We start from the raw sequence: 22,568 nt of genomic DNA, 5'->3' as shown, positions 1-22,568 counted from the left end.
GATGCAACGATGAATATCCCTCCCCTCGACCTCCCGCCCATCAAGAAGTGGTCTGAATCAGCTATCCAGTGGATGTCTCTGTGTATGGAGCGAGGCTTTAGGGCAGCGAATGGCCGTACTCCATCGGACAAGTCTGGCAAGGTCACTTTTTCTGATGGTCGACGCAGTAGTAGAATCGACTACGCCTTGATTAAAGTCGAGTTCTGGTCTACATTAAGTGACATGGTGATCCAGGACATGCCCGAGAGGGACCACAACCCCCTAGTTTTAAACTTTTTGTTCTTGTTAGATCTGGGGGTCTCTAGTTGGCAGGGTAGGTACCACTGTCCAAGTAGGGACCCTTGCTTCTAGTCAGGGAAAGGGGGATACACTGTTAAGATAACCCCTGCTCACCCTCTAGGTAGCTTGGCCTGAGCAGTCTAGGCTATCAAAGGCAATGCGTAAAGTATTTGTACCAACACTCACAGTAACACAGTGAAAACACCACAGATTTACTCCACACCAGTTTTAGAAAAATAAGGTATCTTTACTAAAAACTTCACAAGACCAAATATTACAGACAAACCAACATACAATTAAAAAGGTTACTTTAAGAATAGTTCAAGAGTTTGCAGAAAGTACTCCAGGATGTCAAAATCAGTGTCCTGCACAATGCGACTCTCAATGCACAAAATGCGACACTCTCGTGCCCAACAGTACCTGTAGTTGCGATAAGGTTCCCAAAAGCTATAACAAGGAAGATGGCAAAGGCGATGCGATACTCCTGAGATCCTGGGGAGGCTTTGCAGCAGCCCTGCTTCACGCAGCAGAGGTGGATGCGCCGGCTCCGATCTGTAGGGGGAGGATGCGGTACCTTTGGCTTTCGTTGCGTAGGTTTCTTGGGGGGAAGCTTCACGCACAGGTTCGATGCGACACTCTTCGATGTGGTGCGATGCGTGGCGCAGCGTTGCCTTCCGGCGCCGCAACTCTCGATGCGCCACGGAACGGGACTCTGCGTCGACGCACGCAGCGATTGGAGACTTTTCACGCACCGGCAGTGGTGCGGCCCGCAAACTGGTTCTGCGACAACCCTCGCAATGGCAGGAAGCTTCACGCTTCGGGACGATGCTCGACGCACTCGGCGATGCGGAGACTCTGCGTGTTGCGATGGTGCCGCGATGAAATTTTCCCCGCACTCTCGTCTTGCGACACGCAATCGGATGATGCGTTGGGTACCAGTCACTCTTGTTCACGCTTCTGCTTCCCAGCTCCCAAACACAGCAAAAACGACCTCCTGAGGCCCCAAGACTGGGCAAGCACTCCAAGGCAGGTCAGAACTCTCTCAGCAGAGTTCCAGGGGAGCTGGTGGTGAAGTCCTTTTGTTCCTGGGACTTCTTAACAGGGAGCCAGCTCTTCTCAGGCCCTTGGAGATCAGAATCAAAAGAAGGGGACACAGCAAAGTCCTTCCCCTCTCCTTGGCAGCAAAGCAAAACAGCAAGCAGGCAGTCTTCTCCTCTTCAGTTTCTTCCAGCTTTCTCCTTGGCAGAGGTTTCTTCTTAGTTCCAAAGTGATCTAAAGTTTAGGTGTCTGGGGTCCTCTTCTTATACCCCTCCAAGTCTTTGTCTCTCTTTGTTCCAGTGGGGGATTCCCCTGCTCAAACCGGTTCCTGGGTGTGCTCTGCTCTGGAGCACCTGGTTCCTTTCAGAGTGAGGGGCAGGGTCGTTAGACGCTCAGCAGGAGGTGGAGCCTTCTTTGTGCCAGCAGAGGCAGAGTCCTCAGCCTGGCCAGCAGGGGGTGGAGCCAGCTTTGTGTTTGGCAGGGACAGCCCTATTCAGACCCAGGGACTACTCCTCCCACCCATCTAAAGCAGATCTCCCTATTCACCCTGCTGCTGACTCATCCAGGCTCCTGGAGCCACCTGGCCCATCACATGACACCCTTCAGCCAACCAGCACACAGGCACACAGGAAGGTTAAACAGGAGAATAGCTACTTTCTAAAAAGTGCCATTCTCACACAGTGAATTTAAAAACCATCTTGCTAAAAAGATGTATAATTAAATTCTGAACACAGAGATACCAAACTTGGATTTTCTATCTTGCCCTTATGGGAAGATAGGCATGTAAACAGCCTTCCCCATTCTATCCTATGGGCAAGATAGCCTCTCAGCAGTGAAAAACGAAAATGGCTGTAATTCACTACCAGGGCATGTTACACACCTCAGTACATGCCCTACCTTTCAGATACACTGCACCCAGCCCAGGGGGGTACCTAGGGCCACCATAGGGATGCCTGACATGTACAGAAAGGGAAGGATAAGGCCTGGTCAGTGGGTGCACTGGCCAGGTCGACATGGCAGTCCTGGACTGCACATAGGCACTGCAAGCAGGCCTAAGACATCATTTTAGCGCTACTCCTGTGGGTGGCACAATCAGTGCTGCAGCCCACTAGTAGCATTTGAATCACCAGCCCTGGCACACTCAGTGCACTTTACTAGGGGCTAACAGGTGAAACAAATATACCAATCATGGATGACCAATCAATATAACAATTTACCAAGGGAGCACTTGCACTTTGACACTGATCAGCAGTGGCAAAGTGCCCAAAGCATCTAAACCAGCAAAAACGAAATCCAGCATAGCATCAAAAATACAGGAGGTAGAGGCAAAAAGTCAGGGGTAACCACGCCAAAGATGCCAGGTCTAACACGTGTCCCCTCCAGCTGAAAGTGGGGAGAACTACCCACCCTCCTGGGAGTTCTCATCGCTAAGGCGGAAAAACCTGGACAGACCATCAGCGTTGGCCTGTTCTGTACCGGGGCGGTGTTCCACCGTAAAGTCCATCCCCTGTAGGGAAATGGACCACCTCAACAGTTTAGGATTCTCACCCCTCATCTGCATCAACCATCTGAGGGGCCTGTGGTCCGTCTGAACCCGGAAGTGAGTCCCAAACAAGTAGGGTCTCAGCTTCTTCAGCGCCCAGACCACAGCAAAAGCCTCCCTTTCAATCGCACTCCACCTCTGTTCCCTGGGAAGTAGCCTCCTGCTAATGAATGCTACAGGTTGGTCCAAGTCCTCATCATTTAGTTGTGAGAGCACCGCTCCCACTCCATGCTCAGAAGCGTCTGTCTGCACTATGAACTCCTTGGAGAAGTCAGGCGCCTTGAGTACAGGTGCTGTACACATGGCCTCCTTCAGGGCATCAAAAGCTTCTTGGCAGGCACTGGTCCAAATCACTTTCTTCGGTAACTTCTTGGAAGTTAGTTCTGTCAAGGGAGCAACAATGGTGCCATACCCCTTGACAAAACGGTGATAGTACCCGGTGAGTCCTAAGAAGGCTCTCACCGCTGTCTGGGTTTTGGGGGGTTCCCAAGCCCGGATGGTATCTATCTTGGCTTGTAGGGGCGCCACCTGGCCGCTTCCTACTTGGTGTCCCAAATACACCACCGAACCCTGCCCTATCTGGCACTTACTGGCCTTGATAGTGAGGCCTGCACTATGCAGAGCCTTCAACACTGCGCAGAGGTGTTGCAAGTGTTCTTCCCAAGTGGAGCTGAACACAGCAATGTCGTCCAGATATGCGGCGCTGAATTGCTCCAGCCTGGACAATACCTGGTTGACCAGTCTCTGGAATGTGGCAGGGGCGTTCTTCAACCCAAAGGGCATTACACGGAACTGGAAGTGCCCCTCTGGCGTTGAAAACGCAGACCTCTCCTTGGCCCCATCAGTTAAGGCAATCTGCCAGTACCCAGAAGTTAAATCAAACGTACTGAGGTAGTTGGCAGCTCCCAACCGATCCACGAGCTCATCAGCTCTGGGGATGGGGTGCGCGTCAGTCTTCGTGACAGCATTGAGCCCACGGTAGTCCACACAAAACCGAAGTTCTGGAGTGGCACCTGGCGCAGCAGCTTTCGGTACAAGTACCACTGGGCTAGCCCAGGGGCTGCTGGAGGGCTCAATCACCCCTAGCTCCAACATCTTAGAAACCTCCTTCTTGATGCTGGCCCTGACCTTGTCAGCCACCCGGTAAAACTTCTGTTTCACAGGCATGCTATCTCCCGTGTCCACGTCATGGACACACCAGTTGGTGATACCGGGGGTCAGGGAGAACAGAGATGCAAACTGACCCAGCACATGGCGACAGTCCCTCTGCTGTTCTGGGGTCAGGGTGGGCGAGAGGACCACTCCATCCACTGACCCATCTTGCTCCTTAGCTTCCAGGAGGTCAGGAAGAGGATCGCTATCCTCCTCCATCCCTGCATCTGTAGCAAGTAGCATTGTTATTTCAGACCTCTCAAAATGGGGTTTGAGGCGGTTCACGTGTAGGACCTTCATGGGGTTCCTGGGAGATCGCAAGTTGACCAGGTAGGTCACCTCACTCTTGCGCTCCACCACCTCATATGGCCCAGTCCACTTGTCTTGGAGCGCGCAAGGCTCCACTGGCGCCATCACCCACACCATCTGCCCAGGTTGAAATTCCATCAGAGTGGTATGCTGGTCATACCACCTCTTCATCTCATCCTGGCTGGCTTCCAGGTTCGCCTGAGCGAGGGCCCGGAAGCGCTGTGTCTGGTTGCGGATGGCCAGCACATAGCTGAACACATCCTGGGGGGTTTTCCCAGGGGATTTCTCCCAACCCTCCTTCACCAGACTGAGAGGTCCTCTAACAGGGTGCCCGTACAAAAGCTCAAAGGGACTGAACCCCAGAGACTTTTGTGGTACCTCCCTGTAGGCAAATAATAGGCATGGCAGAAAGACGTCCCACTTCCGTCTCATGGGCTCCGTCAGCCCCATGATCATGCCTTTCAGGGTCCGGTTGAACCTTTCAACCAACCCATTTCCTTGAGGGTGGTAAGGAGTGGTGAACTTATAAGTTACCCCACACTCCTCCCACAGAGACTTCATATACCTGGAGATGAAGTTGGTACCCCGGTCAGATACCACCTCTTTGGGGAAACCCACACGGGAAAAGATCCCCATCAACGCACGGCCCACCACCGGGGCTGTGGTTGTCCTGAGAGGATAGCTTCCGGGTACCGGGTGGCATGATCCACCAGGACCAGGATGAACCTGTTGCCTAAGGCGGTCCTGGGGTCCAGTGGCCCCACAATATCTATCCCCACCCGCTCGAAAGGGGTGCTCACTACCGGAAAGGGCTGGAGAGGGCCTTTGCATTTTCCTCCAGCTTTACCACTTGCCTGGCAAGTCTGGCATGATTTACAAAAGGAAGCGACGTCCGTCTTCATCCCGGGCCAGTAAAAGTGGGTGGCAAGCCTTTGTCGGGTCTTGTCCTGCCCGAGATGTCCTGCAAGCGGCACGTCGTGAGCCAGACCCAGTAGGAAGTCTCTGAACCCTGCGGGTACCACCAGGGTACGTGATCCACTGGGCTCAGCAAACCTAGGCTCACTGTACAACAAGTCATTCTCCCAGTAGAGAAAAAAGTTCTTCGGATCAGCACCTGCTGCCTGGTCTGCAGCCTGGTGCCGCAGACCTTCAAGAGTAGGGCATGTCTTCTGCGCACGGCAGAACTCCTCTCTGGAGGGACCACCCTCTTGCTGCCAATGGGTCAGCTCAGGTATGTCTCCCAGCTCAGCGACCTGTTCCCCTGTAGGCTCCAGGGCATCCCCCGCAGGTTCTGCTCCTTCCTGGACCGTGGGAACAGTGGCGGTGGACGCACCACGCCCCTTGCCCTTCCTCTTTCTGGCAGGGACCTGGGCCACTGTTTCAGGCTCCAGGTCTGCTTCACAACCCTGTCTGGCTGCCATGGACCGAGTGGTCACACAGACCCACTCAGGCAAACCCAACATCTCCAAATGAGCCTGGCGTTCCACCTCCTTCCACGGGGAACTCTCCAGGTCATTACCTAGCAGACAGTCTACTGGCATGGATGGACTCACAACAACTCTGAGAGGACCTGAGACCCCCCCCCACTCAAAGGGAACATGTGCTACCTTGCAAAGGCGCACAGAGTTGTCAGCTGACACTACTGGGTGAAGTACGTCTGGAATGATCAGCTCCTCAGGGACCCACTGACACCTGACCGTAGTCACACTGGCTCCAGTGTCCCTGAGAGCCTCCACCCTCCTCCCATTGATGGTCACCCACTGCCTGTACTTCTTAGTGTTATCAGGGACAGGGGTTTCCTGGACCATCTCTGTGTCTCCTAAAGAGACAAGGGACATAACTGCTAAACCCTCCAAATCACTAGAAATTAAATCCCCCCCAAAAGCTACACTAGCTATACCCGGTGTTGGAGCACCAGTGGGTGCCTGGGATTTCTTGGGACACACAGGAGACTTGTGACCCAATTCCTGACAGTGATAACACTTAATGGGACCCTTGTTATCCGACCTGCCCTTAGGGGGCCAGGTCGGTTTGGGTTTTGACTTGGGGGGCTGGGACTGGTTACCCTGGGAACTATTTTGGGGCCCTTGTGAGAACTCCTTTTGGTTGCCCTTGTCCCCCCCACTCTTCTGCTGGGGACCCTGCCCACCTTTGGCAATGGTACCCACAATTCCTCTGTGGACCCTGGTACTGGCCCAGCGGTCCGCCTCCTTAGCAAGCTCAATGGGGTCCGTCAACTTGCTATCTAAAAGATGCTGGCGCAGCTCTGGAACACATAGACTACTCAAGTGCTCCCAACTAATTAAATGTAACAACCCCTTATAATCAGTCACCTTGCTGCCCTTCATCCAACCTTCCAGTGCCCGCGAGTACAGATTCACACACTCCATCCAAGTCTCAGACTCTTTCTTCTTGGAATTCCTAAACTGCAGTCTATACTGCTCTGGGGTAAGTCCATACCTGAGACATAGGGCCTCCTTCATATTGGGGTAGGTCATGGTACCTGCTAATTCTAAGGGCTCTAGAGCACTCCTCCCAGAAGCCTCAAAATGTTTCCACAGGCCCGCCCCCCAATGCTGTTCAGGCACACCATTCATCCTCAATGCAATTTCATACGATGTGAACCAGGCATAGATATCCTCACTCCTGTTATAATTCTGTACTAAATCTTTGGGGATATATACTTTACCCCCTTGCACTGGCTGTGCGCTGCCACCATTTGAACCGGACTCCACCTGCTTGGCCTTGATGTCCAGTTCTCTCATGCTCACTTCATGAGCCAGAAGCAATTTCTTCTCTTCCAAGGCACGGGCATTCTTGCTCTCCTCCGCCGCCTTGTCCTTCTCTACTTCCAATTGCTTCATTTTCATTTTCATCATTTCCATTTCATGGTTTCTCACCCTTTGATTCTCCTCCAACTCCTCTGGAGTGAGCCCCCTACTGGAATGGGAGCTGCCAGCCCTTGAGACTGGTCTGCCCACAGGCAGATCTTGGGGAACAAAACCATCCTCTTCATTTGCATCACTTTCCTCTTGGGCCTCCCACCAGGCCTTCAGGACTCTTTGTAACACATCCTTTCTAGCTCCGCTCTTAAAAGAGCAACCACGGTCTTTGCAGAATTGCTTGAGATCTTCAACTTTGTATGAATATAAATCCGCAATGGAAAACTCCAATTCTGCCTTCTCACTGGCTGCTTTCTCACTTTGAGCCATGATGCTCTTGAAGAGTTATTCAAAAATAGAATCAAAGATATAGTATGTGGTTGTCTATTGGTCTGCACTCCTAGTGATGTACACCAATTACTGTGGGTCAAGTACAAATACAAGTTCAATCCTCACCGCTGACCAGCAATGTTAGATCTGGGGGTCTCTAGTTGGCAGGGTAGGTACCACTGTCCAAGTAGGGACCCTTGCTTCTAGTCAGGGAAAGGGGGATACACTGTTAAGATAACCCCTGCTCACCCTCTAGGTAGCTTGGCCTGAGCAGTCTAGGCTATCAAAGGCAATGCGTAAAGTATTTGTACCAACACTCACAGTAACACAGTGAAAACACCACAGATTTACTCCACACCAGTTTTAGAAAAATAAGGTATCTTTACTAAAAACTTCACAAGACCAAATATTACAGACAAACCAACATACAATTAAAAAGGTTACTTTAAGAATAGTTCAAGAGTTTGCAGAAAGTACTCCAGGATGTCAAAATCAGTGTCCTGCACAATGCGACTCTCAATGCACAAAATGCGACACTCTCGTGCCCAACAGTACCTGTAGTTGCGATAAGGTTCCCAAAAGCTATAACAAGGAAGATGGCAAAGGCGATGCGATACTCCTGAGATCCTGGGGAGGCTTTGCAGCAGCCCTGCTTCACGCAGCAGAGGTGGATGCGCCGGCTCCGATCTGTAGGGGGAGGATGCGGTACCTTTGGCTTTCGTTGCGTAGGTTTCTTGGGGGGAAGCTTCACGCACAGGTTCGATGCGACACTCTTCGATGTGGTGCGATGCGTGGCGCAGCGTTGCCTTCCGGCGCCGCATCTCTCGATGCGCCACGGAACGGGACTCTGCGTCGACGCACGCAGCGATTGGAGACTTTTCACGCACCGGCAGTGGTGCGGCCCGCAAACTGGTTCTGCGACAACCCTCGCAATGGCAGGAAGCTTCACGCTTCGGGACGATGCTCGACACACTTGGCGATGCGGAGACTCTGCGTGTTGCGATGGTGCCGCGATGAAATTTTCCCCGCACTCTCGTCTTGCGACACGCAATCGGATGATGCGTTGGGTACCAGTCACTCTTGTTCACGCTTCTGCTTCCCAGCTCCCAAACACAGCAAAAACGACCTCCTGAGGCCCCAAGACTGGGCAAGCACTCCAAGGCAGGTCAGAACTCTCTCAGCAGAGTTCCAGGGGAGCTGGTGGTGAAGTCCTTTTGTTCCTGGGACTTCTTAACAGGGAGCCAGCTCTTCTCAGGCCCTTGGAGATCAGAATCAAAAGAAGGGGACACAGCAAAGTCCTTCCCCTCTCCTTGGCAGCAAAGCAAAACAGCAAGCAGGCAGTCTTCTCCTCTTCAGTTTCTTCCAGCTTTCTCCTTGGGAGAGGTTTCTTCTTAGTTCCAAAGTGATCTAAAGTTTAGGTGTCTGGGGTCCTCTTCTTATACCCCTCCAAGTCTTTGTCTCTCTTTGTTCCAGTGGGGGATTCCCCTGCTCAAACCGGTTCCTGGGTGTGCTCTGCTCTGGAGCACCTGGTTCCTTTCAGAGTGAGGGGCAGGGTCGTTAGACGCTCAGCAGGAGGTGGAGCCTTCTTTGTGCCAGCAGAGGCAGAGTCCTCAGCCTGGCCAGCAGGGGGTGGAGCCAGCTTTGTGTTTGGCAGGGACAGCCCTATTCAGACCCAGGGACTACTCCTCCCACCCATCTAAAGCAGATCTCCCTATCCACCCTGCTGCTGACTCATCCAGGCTCCTGGAGCCACCTGGCCCATCACATGACACCCTTCAGCCAACCAGCACACAGGCACACAGGAAGGTTAAACAGGAGAATAGCTACTTTCTAAAAAGTGCCATTCTCACACAGTGAATTTAAAAACCATCTTGCTAAAAAGATGTATAATTAAATTCTGAACACAGAGATACCAAACTTGGATTTTCTATCTTGCCCTTATGGGAAGATAGGCATGTAAACAGCCTTCCCCATTCTATCCTATGGGCAAGATAGCCTCTCAGCAGTGAAAAACGAAAATGGCTGTAATTCACTACCAGGGCATGTTACACACCTCAGTACATGCCCTACCTTTCAGATACACTGCACCCAGCCCAGGGGGGTACCTAGGGCCACCATAGGGATGCCTGACATGTACAGAAAGGGAAGGATAAGGCCTGGTCAGTGGGTGCACTGGCCAGGTCGACATGGCAGTCCTGGACTGCACATAGGCACTGCAAGCAGGCCTAAGACATCATTTTAGCGCTACTCCTGTGGGTGGCACAATCAGTGCTGCAGCCCACTAGTAGCATTTGAATCACCAGCCCTGGCACACTCAGTGCACTTTACTAGGGGCTAACAGGTGAAACAAATATACCAATCATGGATGACCAATCAATATAACAATTTACCAAGGGAGCACTTGCACTTTGACACTGATCAGCAGTGGCAAAGTGCCCAAAGCATCTAAACCAGCAAAAACGAAATCCAGCATAGCATCAAAAATACAGGAGGTAGAGGCAAAAAGTCAGGGGTAACCACGCCAAAGATGCCAGGTCTAACAGTTCTGCATTGACCGCAGAAATAATCCCTCTGAGATTGTCACAGCCGACGCCCTGCTAACCAACAATACACGGAGAGTGCGCTGGGAAAAGGTAGCTCTGGACAGCGCCACACTAACAACGATCAGTTCTAAAGTTTCGTGTGCGGTAGCAGACCTCCAGACTCTTCAGAGTAGAGAGGATGATGTTGGTGAGTCCTCATTCATTCATGACACCCTATTCCTAGACCTTAAGTCTCTGTTTACCAAACCCTGTACGGCCAAGAGATCTCATACTCCCAAGACTAACTCATGGTATAACAAAGCCTGTCGCGAGTCCTACAGCAAATTGAAGTTCGCCATTAAATCTAAAAACCCGGCGACTATCAGACTTGCAAGGAAAAATTATAGCTTAGTTAAAATCAAGGCTAAAAAAGCATGGGATAATGATCATTGGAATGATCTCTTGGATGCCAGCTATCATAAAAATCTGACCCTGTTCTGGCACATTGTGAAATGGGGCAATACTCTATGTTTGCAGACCCCCACCAACCACGTACCCCCCGACACTTGGGTCACTCACTTCGAACGGCAGTTTTCGGATTTGACTTCGAATGAGGTGACCGTTCCCATATTATCTCAGACCACGTACCCCCTATTGAACCTCAAATTTGACTGCAAAGAAGTAGAGTTGGCCTTATCTAGGGTTCCAAGTGGAAAGGCTCCGGGTATAGACTGCGTCCCCGCAGACCTGTTCAAATCAGACCGTGCAAATTGGGTACCCTATATCGCTCTTCTGGCCACTGCAATAGCAAAGGGGGCCGGCATCCCTGAATCGTGGAGGGGCGCGGAGATCTTGCCGATCTTCAAGAAGGGCGATCGTTGTTCCCCGGGGAACTATCGCCCAATTAGCTTAATTGACTCTGTTCAAAAAATTATAGCAAGGATGATCCTGGCTAGAATAGAGTCATGGATAGAACAGGAGAATATTATCTCGCCCCTACAGGCTGGTTTCAGACCCTGTACTAGTACCATCGATCAGGCGTTTAAGTTTCAATTGATCATCTGGAAAACAGTCTATGTCTGTGGTGGTACTTTGTATGCCGCCTTTGTTGACCTTCGGTCGGCATTCGACCTGGTTAACAGGTCCAAACTTTGGGCGGTCCTAGCAGAGTTAGGGATGCCCGCCGATCTTCTGCACATTGTAATCAGGCTGCACGAAAAAAAATTCGCCATAGTTCGTTGGGGGAAGCAAGGACAGGTCACCGACAGATTTAACGTCAATAGGGGTGTCAGGCAAGGGTGCGTCCTTGCACCAACTCTGTTTTTGTTATTTATTAACAGTGTTGTGAAGTACTTCTTATCTACTCCTACAGACGCCCCTTCGTTGGGAGGTATAAAAATCCCACTCCTTATGTTTGCCGATGACACCTTGCTTTTATCACAGACTATGTCCGGCTTACAGACGGCTTTGAATGTTTTCTCCAACTTCTGTTCTGACTTCGACCTGTCAGTGAACGTATCAAAAACAAAGTATATGGTTTTCAACAAAGGGAAAGGCACGAAAGGTCAAGTAATTATGAATGATGACATACTAGAACGTACTCAAGTGATGACCTACTTGGGGATCGTTCTTGAAAACAAATTGAGTTGGAAGCCACAAATAGATGTTCTTTCACTCAAATTTGCCCAACTTTCGGGGTGTCTAGTCAAAGAACACAAACAATCCCAGACGAAAACAATACGTCCTGTTATTAAAATGTATAATGCTAGGATCAATTCAGCAATTCTTTATGGTGCTGAACTCTGGGGTTTTTCTGATCTTTCCCCACTGGTTAAAGCTCAACATAAATTTCTAAGGCTACTAACGGGCCTCCCTAGCTCGACACCTGTGAAACCGCTTATGCTGGATCTTGGCTGTCACTCCTTTGATGACATTGCCAGGTTCAAACCACTGTCTTTTTGGAGGAGATTATGGACAGTTCCGGAACTAGAGCCCTACGCCAAGGCATTCCTGGACGTCCGTTCCATCCTGGGCGCAGGTAATATCTTGTGGTTTAAGCAAGTTAGTTCACACCTAGAATCCATGGGCCTGGGAGCTCTCTGGACTGATCCAGTTTCCAACTCCTTCCCCCCTAAAAAAGTCTTTAAAAGTCTTTATTGGACTATGGTTTGCCAAAAACATCAAACCCGAGTTCCAGCAGAGTCTCTGTCAGGCAGGTTTCTTGTGCAGAAAAACGCCCCATGTCTAGAAGCTTACTGGGATATCATTACAAAGCCCAGCGACAGGAAGCTCTACCACCAATTGAGGGTTGGTACCCTACCCACCAATTCTTTCACTAAAAATTGGAAGGGTGCGACTGGCGATTCCTGCCGCTGGTGCTTAGATTGTGCTGAAACTGTGGGCCATATATTTTTTGTTTGTCCAGCATACGCCGCTCCCCGGGCCAAATGGCTTAAACCCGTTTGTCAAACCCTGGGTACCAGACAGGGGCTTGAGGCCCTTAACATCCTAAGATTCAACACGGGAGAATGTAGTAGCAGTTGCTAAATTCCTGGGGTGGGTTTGGTTTATTAGAAACAGGAGGCAATAGCCAGTTGACCCGTGCTTATTTATGGTTTAATTTCTTCTGTGTTCTGTATGTATTTTTATCCTTCATACTGTACAAAACGCTTAATTTGTAAATGTCTTTTTATGATTATGATCGATAATAAAGACTAATAAACGCATTAGTGCAGAAATTGGTTTCTTGCTAAAACTGAGTAAAACAGCACTGGCCAATTGAAGCCATTGATCCCAACAGAATGGGTTATTTCTTGGATGATGGATAGATTGATAACATTTCTATAGAACAGCTTCATTCAAAGTATTGTGATTCTCAGGTGGCAAATAGCCTTAAAGGAGGAAAAATAGAATGCCTGAAACCATCATTTGAACATGATGAATTAAAAACTGTATATTTCTTTACTGTGCAGCTGTTGAAATGCATTTCAGTTTTAGTATATTAAATATCATTGCATTGAGTGACAATAGTTAGAAGTGATTCCAATCATGAAATTAGACACATTCATGCCCTCACCACCACTGTCCTGATGAGGATTCCATTAGTGAACCACAAGAAAGTTGTCTTTTGCATCCTATAAATGGCCTAGTGTGTTAATATAGATTGAGTAACATTGTAGTCTTTTGTTTTTGTGCAGCGCACACCCTGAACTGAGGTGCTAGCATATGATGATGAAGAAAAAGGAGGCACTGTGAAAAAAGTAATTGCCTAGGATCACCTTAAGGGCCCAATTATGACTTTGGCGGTGCAGCGCCGGGTCCGCCACGCCACCACACCGCCAAAGCATTGGTGAGGCTGCCTGCCAGATTATGAGTGTTTGTGTCTGGCGGGCTTTTTTTCGCAATCCCACAGCGGTGCCTTTAAAAGCAGGCACCGCAATGGGAATGCTAAAAACAGTTCCTGCACAGCATGGATTCGAAAATCCATGTCGTGCAGGAACTGGTGTGCATGCACACAGGGGCACACATGTTGTGCCCCTTGTGCGCACGCACAAGGTGCAGAGGCACGAGTGGGCCCTTAGGGTCCCCTATGTTTCCTCTCCCCCAGGGATTACATGGAGTACGAACCTTCTTATAAACCTTGGTGGAAAGGAAACTCGTAATAGTCCCGCCAAGAATATGACCACTGCAACACCGCCAGGGAACGGTGGTTTTCTGGTGGCTGTGGCCAGGCTGTGCCTGTCTCTCTGCCACAGTCGTAATCGGGCAGTGAGGAGACTTCCACCATCGCGTTCTTGCCAGTCTGGCAGTCCGTTGATGACCAGACCCGTAATTGGGGCCTTAGTGTTCAAGAGGAAGCTAGGATTGAGTAAAGTTTCCTGGTTTCATGTTATACAGTTTGGCCACCACATAGTTAAATCTTTCTTTCTCCTATTTTAGACCACAGCCTAATGTTTTGTGTTTAATTCTTTGAGGCATTAATTCAGCGCACTATGTTAAATATCTCCAGGTCATGTACTTTCACACAAATTAGTGGTGGTAGTGTTTGGGAAGGGTGTTGAATCAGCATGGTCTGTTTCCCTGAGTTGTGCTGGGGTTCTTGCACAGCAGATTCGGAGGTGTCCGAATGTGCAATACTGCTTCTGGCAGCCAGGATACAGCCGCTATCCCGGGTCCCCCAGAAAGAAGCACGGCGTGGCCTGGCTGTGAGCAGCAAAACACTAAAGAATGCATGCTGATGTAGGCTAACAGAATTACAGTTGCATTGTGAAGAATCCTGCCACCCCAGGAGTATAGAAATTATTGGCAGTTTCAATGATAGCCCTTATCCTTACAGTGCTTCAGCCAAAGAAAACAAAAGCTCACTATCAAAGTGTTTTTGGGAGGCTCTTTAAAAACCAATCATCTGGGGTCACCCTGGGGCCGGTGGGGTGTGCAAGGAAAGGAGAGGATGCCGACTTTGGAGGTGGGAAACCAGGATCAAGTCTTGGTGTCGGCTCCTGTGATTCTGGGCAAAATGGGTATTCTCCCCATGCCTACCAAAAATGAATGTGTCCCTGTGTAATGTAACTGGTTGGTGCTGGTTGAGTTCGCGCTATAAAACTGCAAAAAAAAGAAGGGAGAGTTCATTGTTTCAAGCCCTCCTTCTAGGGAACTACACATGCACACACAAACAAGATCGCAAGTGTGAGGCACACAGCAACTCAAAACAGGAGCACTTGTTTTCTGGCCAAAAACAAATGCTACAAAAAAGTGCGCCACAAGTAAAAGAAATAGCCTGAAGAGAAATGACCCATGTTACAGGGGCCAGTTGCCATGGGCGTGACAAAAACTATAAAAGGAGGGACAAATGGTACCAATTCACCACACAAAAGAAAGGCAGCTCAAAAGGTACAGATAGGAACCAATGAAAGGTGGTGGGCGTGGCAAACTCCACAAATGGAATACAGCATGCCTCGCAGATCAGTACATGCTTGCTGACCCTAGGCTCGACCTTAAAATATGGGTGCAAATGATGTCTATACACCACACCAGGCATTTCAAAATTGACATCACGTATACTTTGAACTCAATGATGTCAGACTTAGTGACATTATATGACCATTGACGCTGACTGTCAGTAATTGATGACACATGACATTGTTCTTGATATCACAATTACCTCAAAGATAAAATGTATAAAGACATTAGTAAACATAAACACATAAAATAGAGATTTGAAATAAAACAATAGCAGCAGTGTTCACCTGTTTTAATTTATATCAATCATACATTTGAATAGAATTAATTCATTACCTTGAGTTGTTGCTTATTACTGTTCATTAGTTTTGTTTTGTGGTCACTTGTTCGTTCCTCGTTACGAGTGGCCCTGTTAATTGCGATGTATGCGGTTTTGTGACAGCACATTTGAGATTTGTGAGTTTTGTGATAACTATAGGCAGGCCAAACCCGATGGGATTTAATGGGGGAACATACCCAGGGGCAGATTTACAAGCCACTTGCGCCACTTTTGCGTAATTTTTAACATGGGGAAAATGACGCAAAAGTGGCACAAGGGTCTTGTAAATCTGCCCCCCAGTATTTACAGGGTCATGTGGCTTTTGATGCAGTAATTGGGTATTATTAATCCCACGTGATAAACTCCAACTCATTTGAATTGGATTTTAGCATCACATATCACACTTTTTACCATGCTGCTTATAGTGAAGGCTTAAGGAGGTATCATGCAGTCATAGAGATGAAGGTTTTATTTAAACACGTGACTTATCATGCATTCACAGTAATAAATAAGTTGAAAAATGTATGTTTTTTAAAATATATCTAATTTTATTAATGCACACTACACTGCTGCCTATATGTATTTTATAACGCTGAAAAATGGCACAGCAAAAACTGCAGAAAGTAAACAGTGCTGATGAAGGCACTGTTTACCTTATGTTCTAGGTACTGCTTTTGTCATCTCGTAGGCCAGTGCTTCAATGGACAGTGTCAAGGGCAGGTGCTACCCCTGATGACACCTAATGATGTCCATGCCTGTGTAAATGATTGACTTAAAAAAATATATATTGCCGGTTTAAATACTAACACAAACAGCAAATACTTAAAAGAAAATACTACAAATAAGAAGCACCGCGATCCATTGCACTTCAGTACACTTCTTTTCAAGCAGATTTGAACATGTGATCTGGCAAAATCACAAAGCAGGGTTGCATAATGAAACATCAATCAATCAATCAGGATTTATAAAGCGCAACTAATAACATGATAGGGTATCCGGGCACTTGCAGGTCCTGGAGGCTTATTGGAGCACCGAGATCTTGAGGGCCATTTGGGATTCTGGAAGCCTTTAAGACTTTTCTAGCACTGGCTCTGGCTTTAGCTATGACTGCTGAGATCTTTATATTATTATTATTTTGATGTTTATGCTTTGAGTACAAATTATACATAATAAATAACCAACAGTTTAAAAGAGCCAGGGTCAACTCTGCGCTTTGTCAGTGCAATATAGTACAGTCAAAGTTCCAAAGTTTGCTCCAAGGATGAGTGGAACGGCCACCCAACGTTTCAAGGTTTGGAGATGGACTCCCCAATAACAATTCAATCAAAATCTTATCCTAAGCAAATGTCCATTCCAAAGTAAATCCAGCAGTCCGTAGTTATGGTAATTTCTTTGTTTTATTCCAAAAGCCAGAATTCCAAATAGGTAATATCACAGCCAGTCTGAATAAAATGCAGCCAACAAGTGTTTTGTCTTGTGAATAATTTCTCGCTGAGATACCATGAGGAGTACTCTCCCCATTGTTTGCAGGTGCTTGTGAAAATCTATATTTTACTACTGAGGACTGAACTTGATTATGACTTATTTGCCCTGATGAAGTCGGTGGAAATTATCCTCGAGACGAAACGTGTTGGCTGCGTTCTGTTCAGACTGGCTGTGATATTATCTATTTGGAATTCTGGTCATTGGAATTAAATAAACAAATTACCATAACTACGGACAGCTGGATTTACTTTGGAATGGAGATTTGCTAAGCATGAGATTTTCTTTGTATAATAAATAACCGATTATTTTAAAATACCAATCCGTGTGTGCGTTATCCGTCTCTTCTGAACCTGGGCGAGGCTCCACCAATAAAACTGCAGATAAGCAATCCTCTGATTGGCTTCGTCTGACTCTTTAAACACACTGTCATATAGAGCATACCTCACTGGAGTGGAGAGTGGGAGACACCTGGCTGTCGATATGGATTAAAATACATATTATCTCCTTTTAGAGCTAAGGAGATTACCGGATGCGCCCCCCTAAATTTTGGACCATTCGACGTCTACATATATGCAGTAATTTTCTCTACAATTGCCAACAACTTCGACCTTTTCTCGTGCAACAAGTACTGCATAGTTACTATTAAAAAAAAGCACTGTTTCTTGGTCTTCCAAATATGTTCAAGCATTTGCAAACTTATTTGCATAATAACTGCAGCACGCACCATTCTAATGAGGCTGGAACAAACGCATTAATAAAACATACATTCACACTATGCATTGACTTCATTTCAATATTGTCTACTTTTGCGTTTAATACTTGAGATTTATGTTAAACTAGATATAAATAACACATCTACAAAAACAAACCAGCACCGTCCTATCCCTTTCAATTGTGTACACTTCACCTAGGTTTTTTTGAAACGAGACCTATGTGCTTTGCCAATGCTGGCTCGCCCTGCCTAGCTGCTGCCTTATGCATTCCTTCTGTTTTCCTGTCTCATGTATAGTCCTGGACACTCCTCATTCACGGTGGGTTTCATAAATACTTACTGAATATACGGAGTGTGAACTTTCTCACTTCTTTTTCCGTTGTGTCTCCCTTCTTGGATATGTCCACGCTGTACTCTCCGCTGTCTTCCGTGCTCAGGTTCCGGATGTGCAAAGAGAAGTTTTGACCGTTTATAGACACTCTTCCTTTGAACTGTCTCTCTCTCTCGATAAATGTATTGGGTGGTATTAATTGAGCTAAAGCGCTGCCTTTGAAAAGCCAAAAAACATCTCCAATCTCGAACCCGTCTGGGATCTGAACAGGGAACCACACGTCATCGCTCACAGCAGCATCCAGTACAAGCGGCGGCCGTTCACCTCCCGCCGTGGACTGTACCCCTATAGTGAAGACAGAAAGATTTCATGAAGTACCCGAAAAGAACCCTGTCCGCCAATAATACGGACGAATGCACGCTTTCAAAATACAAATATGTATTTTTAAGATAATATGTCAAAATCATGATCATTAGTGAGTCTTATTGAATAATTTGATGGGGAGGGGCGAGGGCTTTCAAAGTGCTAAGAGGCAACTCGTGTCCGGGGAGGCGCCAACTAAATGGGATCATTGAAAACAGATCTACTCCTTACATGGGCAAGCTTTGATGAGTTAGGAGTAAATGTTGACCCCATTGCTCATTCCTCGCTGTTACATTACTCCAGGATTGGGTGTTTTTTTACTGAAAATAATTTAATATTAGGAGCAAATTCTTATTAGCCCCTCGCTCGTAGCGGGCTATATCGGCCATTAAGGAACAACACGGGGGCGGGCCTTTAATGGCCGATATAGCCCGCTGATGACTATAGGCAGTGCTTAATTTGAGCAGGTGGTTCCGGGTGGGAACCAAGACATACGTATTTGGGAATCAGCCTTTATTTTGTCTCAACGGAATTTGAGTCAGATCAAGAGAGAGAAAAACACAAAAGGGGGAAAGAAAGAGAAATAGAAATACGGAAAGCATTGACAAAGTGAGAAAGCAGAGAGTGCAAGGCCCTGCAAGAGTTAGACAAAGAGGCAGGCAGTGTGTGGTGGTGGATTAAATAAGAACAACGTGGAGATTGAGTTATGCAAGGGGCTTCCGGATAGAGCCCAATGCTGTGTTGTATATTTCTGCATTTCTGTAGAGTACCTATATTTATGTTGTGTCGTAACGTGTTGTTTCATTTTGATACTGTATACTATTTTATTATTTCCAAAAACTTTTCTTGTGCCCTGCTGTCATACCGCTAGCAAACCTTTATGGCTTTATATGAATGATGTGCAGTTGTAGAAATACATGCATAAATTGACAACATCTGCAGGCATGCTCCTTTGTTGATGGTAGCTCTGAATGCATGTGCAGTGCAAGGAAAACAAGCATTTGCAATGCAATAGGCCTCGCATTTGCGAGAGTTTCAGCTATTGACATTGTAAATGACAATGCCTTTTATTTGTGTGTTTTGAAAACCCGCAAGCGATGCGTAAACACGCACTTTGTACTTATAGTCCTTGCTTACAATTAGCAAGGCTGGCAGTAACTGCGCCTCTTTTACTGCCAGCCTTGCTTCTCGTAAGCAAGGACTATAAGTTAAAAGTGCGCAGGGTTGGCTCCTCCGCTATGGCGGAGGAGCGTCGCCCCACTGCTTTCTCGCAGTGCGAGAAGCAAAAACATAAAATGGTAATAACTTTTAGTTATTACCATTTTATGTTCTTTTTGCCAGCGGGCGGGGCTGCGCTGCTTACGGAGCAACAGGGCAGGGGAGGAGTGGCTTGCGCACTCCTGAGTGCGCAATGACTGTTTGGTTGGCCCTCTCGCGCCACCCAAACCAGTCATGAGCACTGCCTTGTTCTCCATGCACGCAGCCTGCATGGAGAACATGCCCACCCCTACAGCCCCTGGCTGAGCGCCAAGCCACGGTGCTCAGACCAATCACAACGCTCCATAGGAGCATTGTGATTGGCTTAGGAGTGGGAGCCTGGCTGCCTGCTTCCTGTTACGACCTGGAGTCGGACACAGGCGAGCAGGAAAGAAGATGCAGGACCTGGCAGCAGCGAGGTAAGTTTAACTTCTTTTTTCTTTGTGCAGCAGCGGCCGCACTGTCCCCCCTGATGCCCACGCCCCCCACCGCAAGCCATGGCAGCTGACCCTGAAAGTTTGTGTTTACGCACCGCTTGCAGGTTTTCAAAACACATAAATAAAAGGCCTTGCCATATACAATGGGCTACAGAATTTATTGACAGATGTAAAAATATTTTTGGTTGGTCACATAGCTCCTGAGAAGTGATGTGCTTGTGACCTCCAGCCCTTTTTCATGTTAGTCCTGTAGATTGTGTATTGGGAGGTGGGGTAGATGAGGGTATGCATGTGTGTGTGCGTGTGCACGTGTGTGTGTATGTGTGCACTTGTATGTATATGTGGAAGTATGTGTTTGTATATGTGTGTGCACGTCTGTGTACACGTGAGTGTGCTGCTGTCCTTTCAGTACCATTTCTTTGTGAGAGGAAACTTTGAACTGCTGCTGACATATTGTTCTTGTCCTGCATGTGCTAGTGACGCTTGAGAAACCCTTTAATCTGTACAAAAATCCTTTAATCTGAATGAAAATGCAAACTATTGGTTTCGCTATTGTTTTGTTTTCTTGGTGCGAATCAGATTGCAAGCTGTCCCTTCCGGCACCCAGGAGTTATGCGTAACTCTAAACATATTTATTATAGGACAGCAGATAAGATGTTTGGTGAGCTGGGAAACACCCTTTACCCTCAATAACTTGATAGATAGCATCCCTCTGCTGTCTGTTTACTGTTCAAGTGCAGACTTGCAGGATTTGTCCTATCTTTAGGTAAAAATAGAAATATCTTTAACCCGTTCCGTGCTCATGACGGAGCCACTCCGTCATGAGTCACGGTTGAGCTGTGCTCATGACGGAGTGGTTCCGTCATGCTGCGGCTGTTGGCGGCCGCTCCGCCCACGCGGCGCTAATTCCCCGCCTGTGCGGGCGATTAGCGCAGTGGGCGGAGTCGTGACGGAACCACTCCGTCATGAGCACAGCTCAACCGTGACTCATGACGGAGTGGCTCCGTCATGAGCACAGCACCACCGCACTGCCCCCAAACCCCCCCCCCCAGCGCTGCGGCAGAATTCCTGCCGCAGCCAAGGGGTTAAACTGTACCTGTCTGAGTTCCATGGCAACAGTGGCTGTCAGTACTACCTTCCTGAACCTCACAGCAAAACCAATAGCAACATCTGAGACACCTGACGCCTCTTAGTTCAGACCTCCCACCCATGGTCCACTTCATACAAGTCACTGTTGTGTCTACATGGAGAGAGGACATCTGTGTGGAGGCCATGCCTAGACTTACTTAACAGGGCTGCCATCGAGGAACTGTTTTCTAAGGTGTAGTGGCCGAAGCGGAATGTTTCTTAAGAATTATACAACAGTAATTCCTAATCAGCAGTAGATGTACATTAAAAGAAATTGCCACTCTGACCCTTACTGCCGTGGGGGAGGAGTCAGTGAGTGTAGAAAGTTTAGCGTGATGCCCGTGAAAGCAATGAAGCAGTCAGCAGAGTGGAAAAGCGGGCGCAGTGCTGTAACCTAATGCGTAGTTGTTGTTAATGCTAAAAGTTTAGTGCGACGCCCGGGGGCAGGACGGCAATGAGGAGCAAGCTGTTGCACTGAAAAAAAACAAGCCCAATCCCCTTTAAAAGGAAACTCAAACCAAACAAATATCCTACCAGAAAACCCCAACTGATGGTGGGCATTGAAAAGTGCAAAAACCCTAATTAAAGAAATACAAGCAACAGAGCGGGAGTCACGGTGGGGGAGGTAGCAGGCGGCAACAGTAACACAACTGTGGCATTAAGAGGAGTTGGAAGGAATAATGCTATATTTGAATGTAAGCAGCTAGGGCGCTGAAGCTAAACAAAGACAAACAGTAACAGAGCAATGAAACCAAGAAAAAAATAGTCCCCCAAAGAACAGATAAAGAACCATAGCGGAATGAGTCAGTACTAAGTCCCTGCTCTGTGGGAGAAACAGAAGAGAGAAAGGAGAGACAAAGAGGCAGGATTGACCACTAGCAAGCAAGGATTTTAAAAGGACACTAGACAAATGAAAAGCAATGGCACGAACAGGGATGGATTTCAAGGCCACAAACTGATTACAGCAGGTCTTGAAGAGACAGCGCGTGTGCTCTCTAGCTCGAACTAAAAAAGGGGGAAACAGAAAGACAAACATTGAAATGTTGGGGTCAAAGGGCTATATCAGCCATTATTGACCCTACATCACTCCATTGCCTTCAATGACACTCTTAACACTCCATTGCTCTAATGATACATAAGATTCCTGCATCCTACTCAAACCTCACTTTAGCACAACTGCATTTATCAAATATTCACTGTGTTGTACCCTGCCTTTCTTACTTTTGTCCTTTTTAAGAAGGGCAATTTAAATTAAAGGTACATTTTTCTTTGTTTATTGTCCCTTGTTAACTTTCTTTCAGTCCTCCAATTCAACAATTTTAAGATAAATATTACTTGCAGCAAACGTCAACATGTCAACATTAATTAAGTCAAATTACTAAATTTATCCTTCAAATACACCTACCATCAAGTGATCATTTCATATATTAATATTTATTTTGAGCTTTTTTTCCCCTGCGTAAAGTCCTCATTAGTTATACAAAAAGATAAGATAGGCAGAAACACAAGCACGCATCGTCAC

At 47.5% G+C, this 22,568-nt stretch overlaps 1 protein-coding gene across 3 annotated transcripts in view; it reads right to left on the bottom strand.

The window, feature by feature from the left end:
- The window catches only part of LOC146772949 (SLAM family member 5-like), a 408,736-nt gene that overhangs the window by 294,481 nt on the left and 91,687 nt on the right, over positions 1 to 22,568 (bottom strand). For 2 of the 3 annotated variants that reach the window (XM_085637738.1, XM_085637739.1), the window contains exon 2: positions 17,871 to 18,206. The exons of the other annotated variant lie outside the window; for it this stretch is intronic. In XM_085637738.1, coding sequence (XP_085493864.1) covers positions 17,871 to 18,206 — 336 coding nt within the window. The remainder of the gene's footprint in view (positions 1 to 17,870; positions 18,207 to 22,568) is intronic. 3 annotated transcript variants of the gene reach the window in all.

Source organism: Triturus cristatus, chromosome 12 (assembly GCF_964204655.1).
Source record: "Triturus cristatus chromosome 12, aTriCri1.1, whole genome shotgun sequence".
Taxonomy (NCBI): domain Eukaryota; kingdom Metazoa; phylum Chordata; class Amphibia; order Caudata; family Salamandridae; genus Triturus; species Triturus cristatus.
This window is presented reverse-complemented; position numbering and strand designations above follow the sequence as displayed.